The 23,099-nt window shown below is 40.8% G+C and overlaps 1 protein-coding gene across 2 annotated transcripts in view; it reads right to left on the bottom strand.

The window, feature by feature from the left end:
• The window catches only part of ABCC4 (ATP binding cassette subfamily C member 4 (PEL blood group)), a 248,960-nt gene that overhangs the window by 27,841 nt on the left and 198,020 nt on the right, over window positions 1-23,099 (bottom strand). For both annotated transcript variants that reach the window (XM_063102130.1, XM_063102131.1), the window contains 6 exons: window positions 22,543-22,662; window positions 21,273-21,383; window positions 20,250-20,350; window positions 19,010-19,201; window positions 11,164-11,319; window positions 1,470-1,559 (listed from right to left, as the gene is read on the bottom strand). In XM_063102130.1, coding sequence (XP_062958200.1) covers window positions 1,470-1,559; window positions 11,164-11,319; window positions 19,010-19,201; window positions 20,250-20,350; window positions 21,273-21,383; window positions 22,543-22,662 — 770 coding nt within the window. The remainder of the gene's footprint in view (window positions 1-1,469; window positions 1,560-11,163; window positions 11,320-19,009; window positions 19,202-20,249; window positions 20,351-21,272; window positions 21,384-22,542; window positions 22,663-23,099) is intronic.

The raw sequence follows: 23,099 nt of genomic DNA, 5'->3' as shown, positions 1-23,099 counted from the left end.
TACTCCCTGGGATTCTGTGAAGAAAAATATTAAGCTCTGTAGCAAACAAAAATAATTTACAGGTAATTCCTGTTCTTTGAGGGTGTGTCACAATTTTACTATTAAATTTGTCCTATGAGTTCAAGAGCACTGGATCATCTTATCTGTCTTCATATTTGATGGTTAAATGTCTCCCTACCTCTTCTCTCCTAAAATTTCACTGTAGAAAGACACACAAACTTGAATGAAATCAGAGGTCAAGCGCTTTTCAAGTAGGAGAAGGTGGAGTAACCGACCCAATTGAGGACAAAAAAATCCCCATGGTTGCTGCAAAGCAGGGTGGATGTATAAAGACTCGGCACTGACATGCCTCCAGAAACAAGAATTACTGGGAGGAAATTGGCCTCCAAATCTGCTTGTGCACAGTCAAAACCCATCTGTAAATTAAGGATTTTAGAGCTATCCCTGAAAGGGCAACAATGAAAAATGTACCGATTCAAAACACCTATAACAACTGTGTAATCTGTGCTTTAAAAAAAATTTTAAAAATTTTAAAAGGCCACATTTCTCTGAAATGAAGAGATCAACCATTCACAGATAATAAATGCTTATCATTAAAAAGTAAAAGACTGAGCTAGGTCCAATGAGGGATTAGAAGTGTTACAATATGGCTTCTGCCATCAGATAGCTTAAAATTAATTTGCAGAACTAAGGTGAACACACACAATAATTAGTGTTAAAATATGCAAGCCAAGAGCACCTGAACAGTCAAAATCCTTGTCATGCAAGGGCAAGGAAATTCAAAGTGGTCCATAGGGAGCCACTACAAGTAATAGAAAACCCTCTAGAAATGAACGTATTAGTATACAAACTTAGCAAAGGCTCCAGGGTTTTATTACCTGCATTCACTCTGCAGCATTAAAATTACATGTTTGGCACTGGCCGGCTAACTCAGTTGGTTAGAGCACAGTGTTATAACACCAAGGTCAAGGGTTCAGATTCCCTTACTGGCCAGAGCCAAAAAAAAAAAAAAAAAAAAAATTACATGTTTGCCAATAAACAATTATCACATTCTAACTGTTAATAATGAAAAACTTCAGTTAATAATGAAAAATGACTATTATCTACACTTATTAGATGTTATCTAAGAATGGAGCAGTAAAATAAATGTTGCAGGGTAACTTACTCATCCAGTTCAATTTTAACCCATAAGTGCAACTTCTAGTTTAGTGCTCTGCTAAAGACAAATAAGATAATGCAGCTGGCTGTTTTGAACCAAAGGAAGAAGGTTAAAATGAGAACATGAAACATTTTATTTTTGGTTTTCATCATGATCAATGCACATATTTTGAGTACAACCCATGTCATCAGTGTCCTCCTAGGTGGTGAACAGAGTCAGTTAAACCAATAAGCTCCTTTAATTACCTGCAATGCTATAACACGTATACATATACCGATGCTAACAAAGATAATTGCATTTTAAAAATTACCTCACTTAAGGCATTCCACAGTTCCTCATCCGTGTGCTCATTAAAGGGATCCAGGTTTTTCCTCATTGTTCCAGTGAACAAAACAGGTTCCTAAAGGCCCAAAATAGTGAATGTCATTGTCATAATCTCTGTTCATTTTATTCCAATGCTAACTTTCAGAATAGAATTAAAATATAAAAAACCAAATTTCACTATATTCATTAATTATAAGGTTGCAAATCAAATGCCTGTTTACACAACAACATCTCTACTATTTTCCATACTACAAAGTGTGCTCCAAAATATCCTCCAGACCATTGAATAACTAACAAAAGAAACTGCTGCAGTGTGTCATCTTACAAAGAAAAAAGAAGGCCTGATTTTTAAAACTGCTTTCCTGGTAATGTCTGCTTAAACAACAAATACAAGGATAAAATTATTTGAGAACCATCACATCAAGAGAGCTATAGAAATTAATTGTCAATCCCGTGTGACACAGGAAGATACCAATAGCATTTTTTTGTGCTTAAAGTAAGACGGTCAAATATTTTCAAATTTGCACCAAAGAATAAATTAGGATATTTTCTCCATTGGTAAACAGTCTTCCAGGATTGGGGATCTCTTGACATGTCCAAATGGGACATTCAGTTCCTTGTCCAAGAGAGATGTAAACTAATGGGGCCAATGGTACTTCTATCCATGAAGACATAGCTTCTGATTTTGCATGAACAAATCCCCACATTATCGTGTCTGTGCATCAGGGTTACATTCCTCACAGAACCTCGTTATTAACTACAAGAGCAGGGTAACCTTAGAGCCAGTGTGAAGCATGTCATAAGAAAATTATTTTCATTTAAATAGCTCTTCCTATTCATCTGCTTCAGGAAGAGCTCACAATTAAATCACTCTTGAAATATTTGCCTCCTGGATTTCAAAAGAGAACCTTGTACATAATCTTATTAGGCTGTAAGTTTCCTTCTGGAAGGCTCTGGTAACCCAGATCACAAGGACATAGGCAGCAGAGAAGAGCCCAACTGGCTACTTTCAATGAAGGTGGCAGAACAACGGGGTACACAGATGTGAGGACAAGAGAGGATGTGTGACTCTTTTACAGGCACTAGAGAACCTCAAGGAATCCCCAGCCTCCAATCTTGCCTGGCCCTGGGGCTGGACTGTTCCTCTTTGCTTCTCAAAAGCCTGAGAACAAAGATTAAGGAGGCAGGCTTTCTTTTCTCCGGCCGTGAAGGAGTACACTCAGAGAGGCTCTCAGACCCTTCCCCATTATCTCCATTGCAAGGCTGGTGAGGGGACGTGGATGTAGAAGGCGGATGGCGTGCCACCAAAAAAATATGTATCCCTCAGCAAAATCCAAAAATTAAAAACACATTACAATGGGCATTTTATTTGCACAAAATCGATTAAGTGGCCAAAAGCACTTAACAATCCCAGGTCATACCATATTTCAAAATGATTACTGAATTGAACTGAAAAGTCCCCAAAAAACATATTTAAGGTTTCCCTTAAAACTACTGGATTTAAGACTGAAGACTAAGCAGCCACCGAAGCAATGGTGGAAATTTCTTGTCAGGGGAGCAACCATCGTTCTACTCCAGATTTTTTTTAAAAATGTTCCAGACTCTTTGTAATTATCACCTCCAAGATTCCAACAGGCTAGGTAATTTCTCCTCCTTTCGTTGTCATAGGAGGTTTGCAGAAAGGACGTGGCCAGGTGAGGGGAGGCTGCCTCTCATCACTGCTCTCTCTTCCTGGCATCCTCCACCGCCCCACAAGGGCTCTGAACTCTGGGCGGTGTTCTATTTGGGGTACAAAACTGAGAGACTGTTGGAGGAGGGGTGCTGAGGAGATAAAAGGGGCTGAAAGAAGACCAGTTGAGAAATCAGCTTTGAGCCCATTTGGAGAAGCGAGAGGTGGTCTCTTTGCTTCTATTAACAACAGGTCCATTTCCTCGTCCAAGACGGCTTGTATTACCTGAACTTTCCCCCCTTTAGGTTCGTCTCATAGAGCAAAATCACATCCACTAACAGGTGTAGGGTCTGATAGAGTATCCGCCTGAGTTTTTAAAGCACACTCTAGAGAGACGACACCTCAACTAATCTATGAAAAAAATCGCTTTGCTTTTTAAGGACTGATCTTCCCTCCTTGTTAAGCGATGAAAGGGATCACAATATTAGCATGTTTGGGAAAAGTGGTTTTGGTGGCTCCAGAGAATGGGCAGAGCAATATGCAATTCAAGAATAATCAGGGCTCTCACCTGTCTCCTCCCTAACTTTCTTCCCTTTAGGAAAGTCCTTGAAATGGATGAAGTGCTCCAAAGACTTGGGGACTAAAGTGACATTCTTCACAGGACAATGAGTTGCTCACTCCGAGCCCCTGAACAAAGTCTGCAGCTGCTTTAGGCTGAGCTTTGAACGCTGACCTCAGATACTCTGCAGACCCTAAGGAGGTTTTGCCAATTATCACCAAACCACTGCTGATTGTCATTAAAAAATGAAAATTTAAGTTTAAGCATTTCCCACTGCAATAAGGGTCCCCACTTGAATCTGTACTTTCAATTTAAAGGGAAATATCAAGCAATTACTCATGTTTATTTTGCACCATTAGATGGAAGAAAACAGTTTGGTGTATAAGAATACTTTCCTTTGTTATACAGACATGCCAAGTATTTATTTCATAGTGAGTAAAATTTCAATCAAAATTTGTTGAATGAAGAGAATGATTTAATAAAACATTAACTGATTGAAGCTATATTTTTCTTTAAAACCAGCAGGCAATTTGTTAACAATGACTGTTTTAATATGCCAATGTGTTTATGCATGGTGTTCATTCTGGTTTCCACTCATTCTACTTTCATCCACTTGCCAAATAAGAAACCATTATATTATCTTCAAAAGGTAATAAAAGTGCTCATAGTAGACACATACTGCAAGAGCAGATAAGAGTCAAATTAATTTTCATTTCTGATAGTATTATTTAAAGTACCCACCTCCATGCAATGAAGTTAATAAACTAATCTTATAAATAAGTGTTATAAAAATGTTTGCAGGCAGAATATTTCAGAGTAGAGATTTATGGTGGGACATACAACCTTCATGTAAATATATACAAAATTTATTAGCCTAAGTATATTTTTTCTGAAAGAACACATTTAAACCTCATTTGATAAGTTTTATTTTAACCTCCATAGTTTGCTGGCACAGTACAGTTACGAAAAGAAATGCTGCTGTTCAATGTAATATTTTAAACACAGCACTCGCATCAAACCTGTTTTTCATCACAGTTCAAAGTTCATACTTTTTTTTTTATCCTTTGTGTCATATTCAGTAGTAATTTTTTCTTCTGTTACTAACATAACACAAGTTCTTATTAGGCATGTGACCCAAAAAAGGCCACTCTCAATCAAAGCATTTAGAGTAGTAAATTGATAATCCCTCAATACAACTGCAGGACTAAAAACCACAGTCTTCCTAGACCTTTTGTACGTGCTACTGGAAGTCAAGCCTCTCATTATCTCAAGAAGAAATTCTACCCACTAACCTTCAGACACTTAAAACGACTTGGGACCAAGACAAAAACTCTATGAGTAGTTACAAACCAGCAAGATAAAGCACAAGACTTTACCCTGATCTTTTTGGGTCCCAAACCAGGAAACTTCCCTCTACTAAAATATCTACCCAACAGTAGTTACTACTGCAGTTTCCTGGTGTCCTAAGACCTCCACTTTCATTTTCAAATCCTAAGAACTTTTACTGAGGGCAACTCATCTCCCCATCTCAAGAATAAGAAAAGTGACCTGAAATCACTTTAAATCTTGGTTTTGTTTTGTTTTGTTTTTTTAAATCCTGTAGCCTCTGAATGAACCGATCATCATCCATTTTCAGAAGAAAAGAACACTGTTCGCCTACAAAGGAAAAAGAATTTAAGTCGTGTAAAGTCTTCTTTAGATACTAAAAGGTCACCAGCTCCAGGGAGCAGTTCCATGGGCTTTAATGACGACTCAGTGTACAGAAACAAAAGACCGACTGCATTAGGCCGGAATCCAATTGTATTTCTTTACTAGTAACAGCATACCTACCTTTTTCTCTTTGAGTTTTGTTCTCAAAAAGAAGAAAAAAAAGGAAAGAAAACCAGGTAATAAAAAAGTCTTAAAGAGATACACGGCTCTGGTTAACCTTTTCAACCTAAGAAGAAAACTCAGAGAATAGAAATATCAAAATAGCAGAGGACTTAGCAGTAGAGTGTTTATAAAAAACACCTACCTTTTGCTTTGATACAGAAAAGTAAAATCTATTAAATATTAAAAAAAAAAAAAGAATCCATTTAATCATGATAAAGATTACGGTTGTTGACACGTGCCAACCCTCAAGGTGCTATTATAAATGTTGAATTTGCATGGAATTACTCTTCAATTGAAAACATTTTCTCTGTGCCAACAGAAAAGGGACTTGAGGTGTAAAGAATCCATCCAAAAAAGTTTTGAAATCCTTTTCCAGATCCTTTCAGATAAGCAAGCTCTTCCCTGAACATTTTCACCTCGGTATTCTCTTCAGCGACTGCATTTAACCACCTCAGGTCATGAGCACAGAGGAAGCAGACTACCTGTTCTGTTTAAAGAAATCATTTAAGAAGTATGTTCACTGTTTGCTTATTCCTGAAATTCTGAACACAACTTGAGGAATATATTCTTAAGGATATAGCACTTGTTTTTTAAAATGACCCCACCATGTGTATGTCACCACTCACATGCCTATTCCTACCCGGGTCCTACCTGCTGTCACTGATCCCCTAATTCTGAATTGTTCATGGCAGGGTCAAGTGTGACAGGGGACCTTGAACCATAAACTACGGGGATGAGCCCAGAAGAAGAAGCTTGCTGCCCTACCCAGGAAGAGAAGGCACAGGCAGGACTTGCCTACACCTGGCAACTCTCAGAGAAACAACACTTGGTCCCCCTTCTGCTGTGGTTGCTCCAACTTCCTAGGGATGCTGTGGTCGCTTCCAACTCTCATTCGGGGTGCTGTGACACAAACAACCCTGCTGCCCACTCATTTGGGGAGGAGATGGATGTATGCAGGTTTTCTGCACTGCAGACCAGTAACCTTCAAATAACTGGGAGTCCCCCGCCAACAGGCCTCCTCCCACCTCTGCAGCCAGTGAGAGCTGGTAAGAGGAAGGGCTCTGAGCTCCCAGAGGCAGGGCTTTGAGTACCTTCCCCTGACACTCATTAGCTCGTGACACATAAATGAATAAACCCGTTTCTAAAATGATTTTCTCTTAGTGCTGAGTGTCACTTGAGTGTTTTGGCAAAAAAAAAAAAAAAAAAATCACGAACAATCACCAGACTGTCCAAATGAGCGACAAAGCTCTAGGAGAAGAGATATTTCAACTTTGTTCTATATTTATTGTCTTTTGTGATGATTTGGGGAAATTTTTTTTAAGTGGGGTGGACAGAAAAGCAATGGGTAAAATATCTGATGAGACACCATTCAGTTCAACAAAGATTTATCGAAAAAAAATATTTTGGAGTCTGACAGTCCTGAGTTCTGATTCTACTACTTATTATTACCTGTTTGCCTCAAGGTAGGTTCTGGATCTCCCCAGGCCTCAGCTTCCTGCCTGGGAAATGGAGATAACCCACCCACCCTGCAGCGCTGCAGTGAGAATCAGTAACCTAAGTGAGGTGCCTGCAGGGAGCTGACAGGCAGCAGGAGTCCAGCCAAGCGGGGCAGGACAGTGAGGCACAGTGTTCTTCAAACTGCAGGTGCAACCAATGGATCATGAAATCAATTTTGTGGCTCGTGACCATCATTTCATCTTTTATATGAACTAGAATAGAATGGATATATTAGAAAATATCAGAGCACAGAGTAATACTGTTTTGTGAAATTTCTGTTTCTTCTCGTGTGCGCATGCACATGCCCACATAAAATCATGATGCAAAGCAGAATTCTTACTGTAGAGTATAGTAAAAACCGTTTGAAAGTCCCCAGTAGAACATTTAGGAGGCTCAGGATCTGGAATCAGGAATCTCCCTAAATTCAATTTGAATGCTGGCTCTGCCTCTTTCTTAAGCGGGTTAAGCTCTCTGTGCCTCAATTTTTACATCTGTCAAATGAGGATGAAACAGAATTGTTGTAAGGATTAAGTGAATGAAGGGAGGGAAGGAACTAAAACATGTTCAGGATTCCACAAATGTTAGGAGTTACTACTGCTTGTGTAGCTTGTCTAGGACTTCAACAGTTACTGGAGCAATAGAAATGATAGGTACTTCCCCATCCTCAAGGGGAGGCCAGAAACAGCCAGGGATGTGGGCCAGGCTGAGACCAAATGTCAGTGGTCTTCATGGAGAGCTGCAAAGTGTTAGTGGGGTACAGAGGTGTGGTCAGGAAAGCTGGTGAGACTGGGGTAGGAGGCGAGTCAGAAAACAAAACAAAAGTGACAGTCTCACCTTTTGTTCCTTGTGGGAAAAAACATTAGATTTCTCTGTTAGGCTTTTCCTTAGAACTCTGATGTGCACTTTTTTTTTTTTTTTTTTTGGCTGCTTCACTCTTTAGGTTTATATAAACAGTTTGGTTTAAAGGAAATCACCAAGGATCACAAAAACATAAATAGAAATTAACAAGTAAAGTCCTTCTAGAATGTGTTGCCATTTTTACTTAAGTAGCAGTAATATTTGAAAGGCCAGGACGCCAATTCTTAATAATAAATAGTTACTATTTATTAAGCATTTCTAAGAACCAGGTATGGGGACAAACATTTTCTCAACCAGTTAAATCTTCGTAACAAATCCATGAGGCAGTAACTACTAGACCTAGCTCAAAGATGACAAACTTGGAGGTTAAGTGACTTCATCAAGGTCACATAACTCGTATAGGGCACAGCTGGAATACATAAATGTGGGTTATATTGAACCTCACATGTCCTGGAAGATTGTATTCCAGGCTGCCTCCTGAATGATTTTCTGGGACTCTTTACACATTGTACAGTCTCTCCAGACTGTGTTTCTCTCATCAATCAACATTGTGCCTTGGAAACAAAGGCATATAAAGTTAAAAAATAAAGGCTGTGTGTTTACAATGCTTGGTGATCGTGATCTACATGGATACAAAGCTTAGCACTGTTTTGCAAGCATGCTTTCTGGAGCATATAGAGAGAGCATTTGCACAAAAGGAGGGTGTAAACTTATGGAACAGAACCAAAACCTGGTGATGTCAAGGTATATTTAGTCTTTGCTCAGATGTGCTTCCAAAACATTGCTGGCAGAGCCAAGAATCATCTAATGTTACTTCTTTATTTAGAGTTCTTTTATGTACACAAGCACACAACCATTTCTTATTAAAAGCACCAAGAGTAACACAATGCACGTTTCTAGATCCTTTCATCCAAAGACACGAAAGTACCTTACAGACACGCCCATTATCTCTGCAAGTAAATTTCATTGGGCCCATTTATGAGATGGGTACAATCAACATATAAAACTTAGAAATTTGAACTCTCATTTTCTACTGTAACCACTAAGTCATGCTTCTCATAGCCAGAGGGAATCTCATATGTTGAAAATTTCTTCCCCTTCCTCCTGAAAGGGATATTTTTTTTTAATTTTTAAAAAATTGTTGTAAAATACACATGACATAAAATGTACCACCTTAACCATTTTTAAGCATACAGTTCAGCAGTATTAAGTACATTCATGCTGTGCTTTGCAGTCACCACAACCATCCACTCACAGGACTTCCATCTTACACAACTGAACCCACTGCACCCATTAAACCATATAACTCTCCATTCCGACCTTCTCTCGGCACTGGCTAGACCACCATTCTGCTTTCTGCCTCCATGAATTCACTACTGTAGAGACCTTATATTAGTGGTACCATTCAGTATTTGTCATTTTGTGACTGGCTATTTCACTCGGCATAAGGTCGTCAAGGTTCATCCATGGTGTAGCATGTGTCATAATTTCCTTTTTAAGGCTGAATAATATTCCAATTACATGAATATACCACTTTTGTTTATCCATTTATTTGTCAATGAACACTTGGGTTGCTTTCATGTTTTGGCTTTTGTGAATAATGCTACTATGAAGATGACTGTACAAACATCTCCTGGAGACCCTGCTTTCAATCCTTCTGGGTATATACTCAAGAAGCAAAATTGCTGGATCATATGGTACTCTAATTTTTTTGAGGAATCCCCATACTGTTTTCTACAGCAGCTACACCATTTTACAGGCCCACCGACAGTGTAGAAGGGTTCCAATTTCTCCACATCCTCACCAACACTTGTTATTTTCTGTTTTGTTTTGTTTTTAAATAGTAGCCATCCCAATGGGTGTGAGGTTGTACTGCATCGTTCTGAAAGGAATATCTTGATTTCAAAATTACTTACAGTAACACTGATGTCTAAATAAAATGTCCACATTCTCCTTGCCTTGAGGTATCATGTTCTATACACTCCCTAATAAACGGGCACTTAAGAGCTCTTTATATCCACATGCCCAGAAAGCTCATTTGTTTGGCCCTTTTTCTCGTTTCCTTTTGGTATTTCTCATCTCAAGTATGAGAGTGTGTGTGAGTGAGTGAGTGTGTGTGTTCCTCAGCTCTCTTTGATGGCCAAATGATTGCAGCATGTAAAAAATCCCAAATTAGAAACACAAAACAGAAAGCCGAGAGTTGAATATGTGGAAGTGCCAAAGCAGAGGGCAGGATGAAAGCGGGGAGGCCCCCTGGCTGCAGGCTCCAGGCCACCAGAGAGAGGGAACACGTTGCCCATGGCTACATACCTGGATAGGAGTAACTGCTCAATGAATAAGGACTTTCTGAATTTATATTGCATGGATGAACTGAAAGCCATGACAGGAGCTTCTATTGTGCATATAATCCGATCTCTAGAGCACTCCCTGAAATTCTCACTTCTATTCTGCTAAGAAGCAGAATAAAAGAAAATAGAATCTAAGCCCAGGAAGAGATGGCCAATTCAACCTTCTACCATCGTAAAGACCACGCACTGATGGGCTCAGCCCTCGCAACAGCTCTCAGAGTGGTCCCCATGAGCTGCCTAGTGAGGAAGAGAAGGCTGCAGTGTGCAGAGATGGAATTCCTTTCCCCGAGCTCTTCCTCACTATGATGTGACACCTCCCAGGTTAAAATCATTTACTAATGGCTAGATTCTAAAAGTCTCCCAAAGCATCTGTAAGCTCTGTAATTCTCACAGCCCCAGGGTTTCACAGAAAGCCCTCTACAGAGATAATCACCTTTGAAAAGGCAGCTTTATTTCCTACAGCAAAATTCCATCATTAATACACTTAAAATCCATGTCTCCCTATAGGTGCCTCTTGAGTGCAAAACAAACCATTTATCATCTCATTCTCAGAATTATGAGCTTATCAATGGATAAAACTATGACAACTGGGGAAGTTTGAGTCCAGAAACCTACCTGGAGAAGTTACTGTTAAATCTCGCGCGTGAGCACACACGCACACGCACACGCACACTCACACGCACACACACACACACACAAGAAAACAAACAAACAAACCCTGGTATCTGATGAAGATACCTGCTGTTAAAAATATGCTCTGCTAAGGAGAAAAGCCTCAACCCTTTCATCCAATAACAAAAAAAGAAAGCAATAAAATTAAAAGCAATTAAAGTTAGGTGCCCTTATAAAAGGAACATGTAAGAACGGACTTGCATACCTGAGGTATGATTGACATTTTCTTCCTTAAATCGTGAAGTCCAATTTCAGTTGTCAAGATCTTATCAATCCAAATTTTACCTTCAGGTTCTGACAATCTAAAAAGGGCTGCAATGAGGGAACTTTTTCCAGCTCCTGTTCTTCCCACAATGCCAACCTACAGAAAGATCAGGAGGAAGGATTAAAAATAACAGTATGCAACAAGCCCAGGAGAAAACCTTGGATTTTGAAGGTGAATTAAGGAAGTGTTGTACTGAGTGTGTTCCAAAAGAGTTTCTCAATCTCAGCACTGTTGACATTCTGGGCCCGATAATTCTTTGCTGTGGGGGGCTCTCCTGGGCATTGTAGGACATTTACCAATGTCCCTGGACTCTACTTACTAGATGCCAGTAGCAGCCCCCAAGTTGTGACAACAAAAATGACATTTCCGTGGGTGCACAACTGGCCCAGGTTGAGATCCACCGGTCTAAAGAGTTAAAAATCACAGAATCCATCTACTGCAATGAGAAGCCAACAGTCTCCTAAACAGCCAATGAGAAGACAACTTTTAAATTAGCTTTACTTCTAGGCTCTGGGTATTCCGAACTTTGAGAATTTCTAAGATAATTTCACAGAGACGTTAATAATTCAAGCCAGAAGTATTATACACAAAACAAGTATTCATTCTTCCACAGTTCTATCATTTAAGATGAATTATTCTTTGGTAGAGAAACTAAATCACTTTTAGATATTAAATATTTGGTTATGTTCTGTCTCAAAAGGAAGCGTCTTAAAATTTTAAAATGCAGGTCTCAGTGTATTAAAAGACAGTAACCAGTAGCCAAAATACACATAATGAGATCAACAAAAACACAAATAACATTTGCTACTCATGCGGAGCCTTTCATCTAAACAGTTCAAAAGGCATTTTACAAACTAATTAATACCTACGATTGATTGCCCCTTGGGAAAGATTCATGTCAAGTATCATTCCTTTTATTAAAACTGAAGCAGAGAGAAATGAAGTACGCAGACAATATGACCAAAGACTCAATATAACGCTGGTCAGGAATGAAACTATATTGTAAAAACTGGCTTTTGGACGTGTGCATTTAATCCTGCATGCAGAAACTGGCATTTCTACCAACGAGTTTGCTCAACTGCAAATTCCTTGGTGGGAGCATCCCAAGAGATGACATCATCCTTATTTAGGAATCTAGTATCAACGAAGAGCATAAGACATGCCTTCAATCCTTTGTAAATTAATTTAGTAAAAATTTAAAATTTAAAAATTTAAAAACCTCACTGCTTTAAACAGAAACTGAACTTCAGTACACACTGATTATAGGCTAGGAATTTTACATATTATCTCATTTGAATACCATCAAATTTTTAAAAATTAATCTGTAAAATCAATAATGGCAGTTCAAAAACAAATTTATCTTTATACAAATTAAACGTAAGAAAAGTGGCTTTATCTAATTGTTTAATTAGATTAAACAGCCATTTCCTACCTTATGGTAAGTTCTAATTCACATTTTACAGATGGGCCATTTTCTGCAATAGGCACTTCCTAGTGCATATACACACGTGGCTTATGTGTGTTTCTGTGTACACCTCTGGGTGTTCTCATGTGTAAATCACCACACATCAAGACATAGGAAAATGCCATATTTGTGGGAATGTGTGGACACTCACATGCTAATCAGCTCTATGGGAAACTGATCCATCTGTGCAAACCAAACGTTTGCAGACTATTGGTAAATGGCTGGCATGGGCCCTCAAAGGCAGGAAACACCGAGGACTGCCTGTGACCACAGGACTGTGAGCTCCAAACTCAGCTGAGGATAAAAAGAAAAAACAACTCAAAGAAAACCTGGCTCTGGCTATTTCTCTCTACCTTCCCAAGTCATCTAAACTATAGCCTCTGAACCTCTTTCACAGTTCACCGATGGGTTTTATCAAATGCTTGTGGAGAATAAAACCAATATCAGTTATGTTTACACCCATTACACTAAAGGATTACCTTGAGATAGTCCTACTTTATCTACTTTGCAATTGCTCCTTCATGGTTGACCTCTGACAATCACATCAACATGTTAGACATTTGTACTTGGCTCTCTCTTCAAACATCAAACTCAAAATGCACAAGACCCAAGTCCCCGCTCAAAGCAGCAGCTGCTTCTGACTTCCCCATTTTACATTTTAAACTTCTAACTTCTTCCCAAGCTCAAAGGCTCAAATGCTCATCTGACTACCAGCTTTCTCCAACTCCAGCCTGGTGCTAAAGACTCTACTTCTTCTGCTTCTTGACACAATCCCCTTATATTAATTCCTGCAGCCATCACCTGAGTGCAAAGTTGCATTACCTTTTAAAAAAACAAATTCTTTTCCTAATTATCACCAGTGCAAATGAATTTTCTTTCTTTTTTTTCTTTTGCGGCTGGCTGGTATGGGTATCTGAACCTGTGACGTTGGTGTTATAAAGTTGTGCTCTAATGCAAATTAATTTAAATAGTAAATAAATACTAGCCATAATCCCAGCACTCTGATAGAACCCTCTTTACATGTTGATATATATTTTCTTTCTAGATGCATGTATGTGTGCCCAAAGATGCAACTCATATAAATAAAACGAGATCAATATAAACATATTGTTATAATCTGTTTTCATCTCATAAAAATATTTATTTTAATGGTCACATAATATTACAGTCTATGAGTATGCTCATTTATTGAACAAATCCCCTATGTGTGGAGTTTAGGCTGTTCTCCAATATTTTGCTTTCATAAATAACACCATGCTAAATATCCTTGGAGCTAAATCTTTACAAACAACCCTAATTATTTCCTTAAGATAAATTCTTAGATGTGGAACTACTGAGAAACAGGTATGAACATTTTCAAAGGAGGCTGTTAAGTACTGCCAAACTCCCCTCCAGAAATATACCAACTTCTACTCCTGCCCATTTCCTGCACATTCCCCAACCCGGGTGTCATAACTTCGTTTTAATCAACGTTACTTTGATTCCAAACCATGCGATGGCTTTCCCCATTACGTCTCGCTAGGAGCACACGACAGGTGCTATGTCCTGCCTCCTACCCGTCCTGCCTCCCGTGCCTTCCCACTATGATCCCTGTGCGCTCACTTCCTCCTCAGATTAAACTTCCGAAGGATGGCTGTGTGCCTGGCATTTCGCACTGGGAAACCTCCTCTGTAAAACGGCCCCAACTAACCTTTCTATCTTCAGCTCCACAAGTCTGCTTCCTTGAGGTTGAGCAGGTGGCTGGGAGAACTGAACATCAGAATGTGAAAATGTCTGGTAGTCCCCTCCCCATATACTCTGCAGGCACCTAATTCTTCAGTCACATCTTGTCATTGTGCCTCTGCTCTTGCCTGTCCCTCCACCTGAATGCCTTTCTCATGCCTTTTCAGCAGCTAAAACCCCAATCACACGGCACAAATCTGTTTCAATTGCCTAATTCTATGAAAATGCTCCACCTGTCCCTGCATTTGGACTTCTCCCACCCTTAGTGGGTGCCATATCACCTTTTCCTAAACATCCATAAAATCTGTGACCACGTTTGGTCTCTCAGAGTAGCTATTTATATACTATGTGTCTTCTACTGGACTCCATATGCTGAAAGCAGGATCTATACTGGATTCACCTTTGTGTTATTGGTATTACCTGTGGTGTCCTGTGAAAAATAGGAATTCCACAGAGAGCTGAGAATGTAACTCAGGCTTAAAAATTTTACAGAAAATCTATTACCATATTGTTCAGGTATACAATAAGCTGGACAGAGAAAACAGACGTGGCAGATGAATCCTATAACTGTAGATATAATTGCAAATGGCCAACCCCTCATTTTCACGAGGCACAGAGCAATTTATGCATTTTAAATGACTAAGTTCATTTTATACCCTATGATAATGACGACTATCTTTGATCAGTCACTGACTTTGTGTCAATCTCTATGCTAGGTATTTTACACATCTTATCTTGTTTAAGTTATACTACAACCCTAGAGATTAGGTCCTATTACTTTCATTTTGCAAAAGAAAAAATTGAGGCTTAGTAAGATTAATTAACCTGTTTAAATAACTTAGCCCGTAAGTGGCAGAATAGGGCTCAGACCTGGTCTGTCTGCCTCTTGTTCATTCTGTTGATGGTCTGGCACTGTATTTCCTCAGTCCAGCTAGAAGGGAGTCAGTAGAGAGTGGTGTGCTTGTGGTTAAAGGAAGTGGCCTGCCATATGGATCCTATTGCCAGACATTTAAAGCATGCTGGATGCAGGTAAGTATGTGCAGTGGGTGGGACAAGAAACTGTCGTCTCTGAGCAAAGTGGGTGCCCGTAGCCAGGTGGACTAAGTTGTTGACAGAAAGAACCGGCACCCACAGCAGAGGCGAGGAGGGAACACTGCAGCTAACAGGGCAGAGATTGAAGGATGAAAACTGTCTATAAGAGAACACAGACTCTACTGGAAAGATGCAAATAGATGCATAAAAGTGCAACCACACAGAATTAAATTATATTGTAAATTCATGATTTGCAGAATATGAGTAAAAAAATCTGTTAGGTCAGAAGTGGCTCAGGACTTTCTAGAGTCTCATGTTCATTTTATACCCTAAGAGGCGTTAGAGGTAATTCATGAGATCAATTTCAAGTTGTCAAAGGAAGTTTCTTGGAAATCATGAATTATCAGTCATCAAAAACTGCTTATGGGAGAGAGCTGACTTTATCAGTGGGTCTTGTTCAAATGTGATTCTGATCCAAGAGGGCTGGGTGGGCCTGAGGGTCTGCATTTCTAACACACTCCCAGAAGATGAGATGCTGCTGGTTCCTGCACCAAGGTCTACACAGCCAGGATTAGAGGGAAGCAGGGTGACCTGGGTGTGAGAGGTGGCGTTTCTGAGAAAACATTATGTAAAAAAGGAGAAAATGTAGGAAACTAATATTTCTGCACATTATAGCAAGGTCTAGTACACATCTGTAAAAATGTATTATCCCAGTAATAGCACTGAGCAAGAAAAAAAAATATCAAACCAAAATCAATCTACCTCTAGCTGGAAAATGCTTTCAAATGGCCCAGTACTCTCTAAAATGATCAAATCAACCACAAAATCATCTAAATGAAAAATGCAGCCAGTGTTTAGAATCTAACCAGGAAGCCCAGGGTGGTATTTACCTCATTTGGTTCTTTATTTTTACTTGCTATTTCTTCTATGAATTAGAAACCTACTTAGTACCTATTACATTTTCCTATTTACTATTACTTCCAGGAATCTGAGCAGAAGAAATGACTGAAAGAGAATAAAGCACCATTTCTGCTGTGCTGGGGCTGGGGACAGGTGCGGAGATGAATCCCGGAGTGAAGTCATCTCAGGACTACACTGCCTGGATACAATCTCTAAATACATAAACGGAGCTAAAGGTGACACTGATAGCGGGCCAGGACACAAATCAAAAGTCAGGTTATTGGAGTTATAATTCAGTCTCCAAATGCAATTTATCCTCACACATTTTAGAATCTCCGATAATCCTGTGATTTGGAGGTTTTAAGACTGAAGAATACAAATCTGTTTTCCAAATTGTACAAGAGTTTCTTAGATAATTCATATTTACGGCTTTGAGGGAAATTTCAGATGTGTGCAAATGAACAGAGCTAGGTTTACATCGTCTGCAAGTAAGCAAACCTCCCTCCCAGGGCATCAGAAACAGGATCGGAAGGAGGCTGCTTTTAACAGGAGCTGCAGTTAATGTTCTGCCTACATAGCCGTCCTCAGCATCTTAACACCTACAAGGGATCTGTGGAAATAATTAGGAGCCAGCTTTTGCCAAGTGACTTACTAAAGCTGTTCCCTGGGTATCATTTGGGCAGTAAATGGTAGATTGATTCATGGCACAAGGGTATTATTTGTTAAATTACGGGTATCGTCCACTAAATGGGGTGGTGAGCAGTTTTTCAGTACTGAGCGCTTCCATCTAGGGGACGGAGTGTTCGCAGGAGCTGGCTGGGGAGTGTGTTTTGTCAATGGTGTCTTCCCACCGGCACATCTCTCACTTGCAGGCAACCGTCCCTCAGCACCCACCACGTGCCCTGCAAAGTGCCACTTTCCAGGGAACAAAGATGAATATGAAATGCTCCCAGACCCTAGAAAGCCTCAGGTTACTGTGAGATACAGGCCCCAAATTACAAATCATGCCATAATGCTACCTTTTTAAAAAAACTGTGGCAAAATACACACAATGTATTTTATGCGTTTTTTTAAATTATAGTAAAATAACATAAAATTTGCCACCGTAGCCATTTTTAAGTGTACAGCTCAGTGGCATCGATTACATTCACAGCGTTATGCAACCATCACCACCACTGTCTCTAAAACTCTCCTCATCTTGCAAAACTGAAACTCTGCACCCACTAAACAACAGCTCCCCGTTCCTCCTCCCCCAGCCCCTGGCAACCAACTGTTTTACTTCCTGTCTCTATGAACGTGGCTGCTCTAGGTACCTTATATAAGTGTAATCATACGGTATTTGTTTTGTCCTTTTGTGACTGGCTTATTTCACTCAGCACAGTGTCCTCCAGCTTCTCCATGTTGTAGCACATGGCAGAATTCCTTCCTTTTTAAGACTGAATAATGTTCCAGGGCATGTAAATGCCACATTTTGTTTATCCACTCATCTGTCGGTGGACACTTGGGCTGCTTGCACCTTCTGGCTATTGTGAATAACGCCGCTACAAACACGCTATCTTAAAGAATCTGCAAGATGTGGAAGAGAGAGTTTCACAGGGGCAGAGATGTTTAAACCAACTCTAAAGATGGGACTTTTACCAACCAGTGCGCAGCACGGGGACATCTGAGGGGCAGCGGGTGTGCTGGGAGCCAGAAGTTCAGGTGCTTTGGGAGAGTGGGAGCACCCTGACTTGAGGGTGTGTGTCCATGCTGGGAGTAGAGGCTGGAGCACAGGCGGGAAAGGAGCTTCCTACTGCCTGGTATGCTTTGGTTTAGTCCCAGCCGAGGGTCCCCAGCCAGTGTCACAGGGACATTGCTGGCAGACATAGATGCTGGCAGAACCAGCCCTCAAACCTCCTCAGGGTCTGTCTCCCAAGCCCCTCTGGCCTTTCCTTTCCTTAACTTTGTGTGAGTCTCTAGGCCCCTTACCGCCTCCGGCTTGCAGCTCTGGTTTCTGAGCTCCGAGGGGTGGTGGACTCCAGGCTCTCCCCTGGTGGTGACAGCTGGCCACGCAGCTCCTGCCAGGGTGGGCCTGGGACCATACTCGGGTCAGTGGCAGCTCACCCAGGCCAGGAGCTGGCAGGCAGCAACGCCAGGGTCAGATCTGTGTTTCAGAAAGAAACAGTCTGCGGTGTGAGGGTGGCAGAGTAAAAGCCAACGACGGGTTGGAGAAAGGCAAGAAAGACTAAGGAATGGGCTGAGGGACAGAGGAGAGCAAGGAGGAAGGCTAGAATGGAACCTGTGCCAATGGAGGAAGAGAAGGATCTGAGAAATGCGATGACGTAAGGATCGACAGAACCAGACACGGGAGCACTGGTGACAAGGAGCCAAGGCTGACTTCCTAGGCCTGGGCATGAATAATTATAGGACCCTGGGTCAGATAACATGTGAGCCCTGGTGCCAAGGACCACTGACCACCAAGAGGCAGCCCTCAGCATGAAGAAAGAAATGTTGGCATCCACATTCCATGGTCATTTTCCAAGGCAGATTGATCTATGTCAGCACCGATCTAATCTTCATCCACAGAGAAATGAAAAGTCCCCTTGACCCATCCACAAGGAAGCCAGCAAGCAGATAAGGCACCAAATCCTTAACCGAAATTTTAGAGGCAAGATGGTTTAAACAAACCTTTTCCCTTGATTTAATGAGTGCTGTCAGGTGCTTCAATACCAGCGGTCCATCTAAACTGTACATGAAGTTAACATTATCGAAGACAATCACTCCTTCCTGGGGCCAGGTGGGTGGCGGGCGTTTCTGGTATTCCCAAGGTGCTTCTTTCTCCAGGTCTGTGTATTCCATCACCCTTTCTACTGAAATCATCTGAAAGAGATATGACAACCACATAGGATAGGAACGGAGGGTCTTGTTTATAGATGTTAAGAGATTGTCAATGAAGCATTCTTCTTTTATACGCAGCTGGTTAAGTCAGATCGTATCATCCCCAAAGGAGAGAAGCAAGAGATTGATGAGGACTTCAATGATTTCCAAACTTGTTCATCATCGTATAACACCTTCACTTATGACTACTTTCTTCGACATTATATTAAAACTAAAAGAAGTAATGTAATGAATGTTTTTATTTATCCACTTTACACATCTGAGTAAACAGAAAAATAATTTTGTAAAAGAAAAGAATATTTATGGCCACACTGATCGATAATCTTTTGCTACAGATGGGCCACTTGCTATGGATCAATTAAACTGAATGGCCATTGAACCTCACTGTAATTAGTCACTTTCTTCTCTATGAGGATAATGAAAAGGATAGGTTTACTGTTTACCTCCCTTTAGGAGAAAGTGCAAATATTTAAAAGAGGAAATAATTTACATATTGATTAAGCCCTCCTAAACAACCTGATACCTGATACCTTCCAAGAGGGGCCTTGCGCTACACTATGAAGGGACGCCAGCAAACCCAAGGCCTGCTGCCTTCTGTTCATCACATAAGAGAATAAAAGCTAAAATGGGGGAGCAGGGGTGGGCTATTAATTAAACAAACAACCTCAAAATACCGAATTCTTCTTTTACTAGGAATGAGCAATTACCCAGTAAGAAACAAATATAAACAGGCCTCTAAGAAATTAGCTTATATCCTCTCTAGGATTTCAGAACCTCCCTCCTACAGAGACATTTATTACATCTGAAGACAGCGTGAGATGAACATAAAACCTGCTGACATAGCATACATAAGACTGAGAAAAAGATGTATATTTTACATTAACTTTAAACAGATGGTGGAAGGATCTTAAAAAACTCTGTTAGTTACGATGAAAAAATAACAGTTTTAATATTTTACATAAGAAATGCTTTTATGCCATTTAATAGCTAGGAGACTTGAGAAGGCTGAGAATGTTAAGATAAACATTACCATATTCTCCACTTCGGCACTTTGTCTAATGCACCACTGGAACATCCCCATGAGCGTGAGGGCGTAGGACAATGCCAAGCCAACCTGCCCAGCATCCAAAGCTAAATGAGGAGCAAGAAGGGAATCAAGTCAGTCTCATTCCTAACCCAAGCCTGGCTCCTTCTGCCACTTTACCTCCCCTTCACGATGTTTCGACAATTTACATGTAAGGATGACGGTAACCATTACACTTTTACTATCTGTTGATAGAGATCACGATACAATGAAAACAAAACCACTCTAAATTCAGAAAGATTATTAAATGAGTTTATTAATCCCAACAGGATTGACATGCATTTGAAAAACAGCACGAGAGGAATGATGTCATTCTTCAGACATTCGTCGTCGTAGTTTCAAAGCCCATTATGTAATTCTACTCTCTACTTCCAATGCAACCACTAAAAACCAAGGCAATGGGTTCTCAAAGCCAGTGCCTTTGAGACTAAAGTATGACTCCCATTGATCGTTCTATTATCAAATATTGTCATTCAGTGTTGTTACTATGGAAGAGTTAGGGATGGCGAATTCTTGCCATGCATGCCAACGCCCACGTGGCAGTAATGACAAGGCTCTTTCCTGCTGAGAATCTTTCTCGACCCGGTGCACCAGGCAACTACAGCCAATAGCTCCAAGTAGTCTGACAGCTAAAAGCTAAAACCCTAAGCTGGACAAAATGCTTAACCATAAACTTGATTCCCTCCTCACAACCACCAGAGACACCACCAGGAATGTTCAGAGTATCATTTGCACATACCTCAAGCTATTCAGGGAACAATAAAAGGAACCCATCAAGACTCAAATGACTCCCCTCCATGGGTCACAGGACTGAATCCTACCCAGCCTGATTCCCCGTGAATGCTTTAGTGCACCCCATTAGAACCAAACAGCACGTAACAGCAGACAAGTTGGCAAGAGCTTACGTTAATAACTGTAAACACAGCTATAAATTGTAATCATACCATAAATATTCACATCCGTACTTACTTTTTGCCAGTATCAGGGACCCAAAGGTAACAACAATGACAAAGACGGCACAGATGGCATCCAGGCGCACAGCGAACCATCGCGACGTCGTCAGGAACAAGAACCATGCCTCTGGATTCACGAACCGTAACAAGCAAGATGAGGAAGCACAAAAACCACATGAACCACATCGAATGTGAGAGAGCGTGTTGCTCAGCTGAGCCACAGAAGATTTTTACACAGAGTAGGACAAAGTCACACACCCAAGGAACCTGAAGGGGAAAGCTAAATAATACCAGGCTATGGATGCCTCACATGCAAAACAGTGCAGTGGCTCTGCGGGAAGGTGCATTCAAATATGCAACCCAGAGTTTATAAACAGAAATACAATCATAATAAAGGATACAGAAGAATGGTTTCATAAGTGCATTTTTTGTAGTGCTGGGCCTTACTGTAAAGTTCACCCACTTGCACATTTAACTGTTCCCAGTCTTCCAACAGCAGAGAGAGCAGCTCCCAAGTTATTACCAGCACCTTCCACACTTACTAGAAGGCCCTGCACACACTGGATATTGCTTAGGGGCTGTATCTAAACAACTGTCTTGCTAAAAGGATCTACATGTGGTTTATAAAATGCCATTTAATCATCAAAATACAATAAAGATTAGAAAGACAAGCCAGGATTTTGTAGATTTAGAGGAAATTCTGAAATTTCTAAGTAGAAAAAACTTCACTGATACAAATAATAGACATCAAGAGGGTCGCAAATCTGATAATCAGGAAATTGGTTTCTTGCGTCACTTCTGCCACCCTGTATGTTCTAAATCAAAGGTCGGTAAACTATAGCCCATCACCTGTTTTTGTAAATAAAGTTTGATTAGAACATAGCCACAGCCACTTGCTGATGTATTATCTATGCCTGCTTTCCAGCTACAACAGCAAAGTTGAGTGGGTTCAACAGAGATAATACGGTACACAAAGCCTAAGACACTTACTAGATGGCCTTCTGCAAAAAGTTTGCTGATCCCTGCCCTAAAGGGACAGAGAGCCAGAGGGCATGATGATGGAAGGACTCCGGCAAGCCAGTTTGTGGGGGCAGGAGGAGGATGAGGGGATGGGCAGAGGGATTCCAAAAGGGGCTGGGGAAGGAGAAGATGTGCGAAGGCAAGACATGGTACTGGGGCGGGGGGAAGGCAGAGGTGCTGGCCAACAAGGTCGCCTGATGGGGGAGGTCGAGTCACAGAAAGCAGCAGAACTCATCTGCTGAAACCATTTCCAGAAGCGCACACACCTGAGTGTAAATCCTGGTGTGCATCGAACAGCTCCTGAAACCTCTCTTCAGCTCTGTATGCCCGGATGGTCCAGAGCCCCTGGAGAGAAGATGATAAGTGGGAAAATACGGGACTCCGCGCTGAGGAAACAGAGACAGAAAAAACAGAGAAAGCTCATGAGGCTGGATGCAAGGACACCAGCTGCCTCCTGTGTTCTGTGGTCCCACCTCCCACCAAACAGCACACTCTGGGCTGCCGACGGGGCTTCTCATTTCAGAAACAAACGCTCTCAGTGGCCTGGAGAGGACCCTGCATGTCCACCCTCAGATTCCTGGTCAAACCACAGCTCACTTTAAGGACCTGGAAACAAAAGTTTGATCTTACCTATGACCAAATTCAAAGCTGGTTATTATTCTTTCTTTGCTACAGCCTCCTTCAAGGCCTTCCCCTCATATTCTTCCCTGACATCTCTTTGGGCAGAAATTATTTTTCATTGATTTTTGAGCCAATAGCATTAAAAAAAAATAATTCTCAGAGTACTCACCACACTGAATCATAATTAGCTCTTTATGTGTCT

The sequence above is a fragment of the Cynocephalus volans genome, chromosome 7 (genome assembly GCF_027409185.1).
Source record: "Cynocephalus volans isolate mCynVol1 chromosome 7, mCynVol1.pri, whole genome shotgun sequence".
Taxonomy (NCBI): Eukaryota; Metazoa; Chordata; class Mammalia; order Dermoptera; family Cynocephalidae; genus Cynocephalus; species Cynocephalus volans.
The sequence above is the reverse complement of the archived record's forward strand: the minus strand, read 5'-3'. Positions and strand labels throughout refer to the sequence as shown.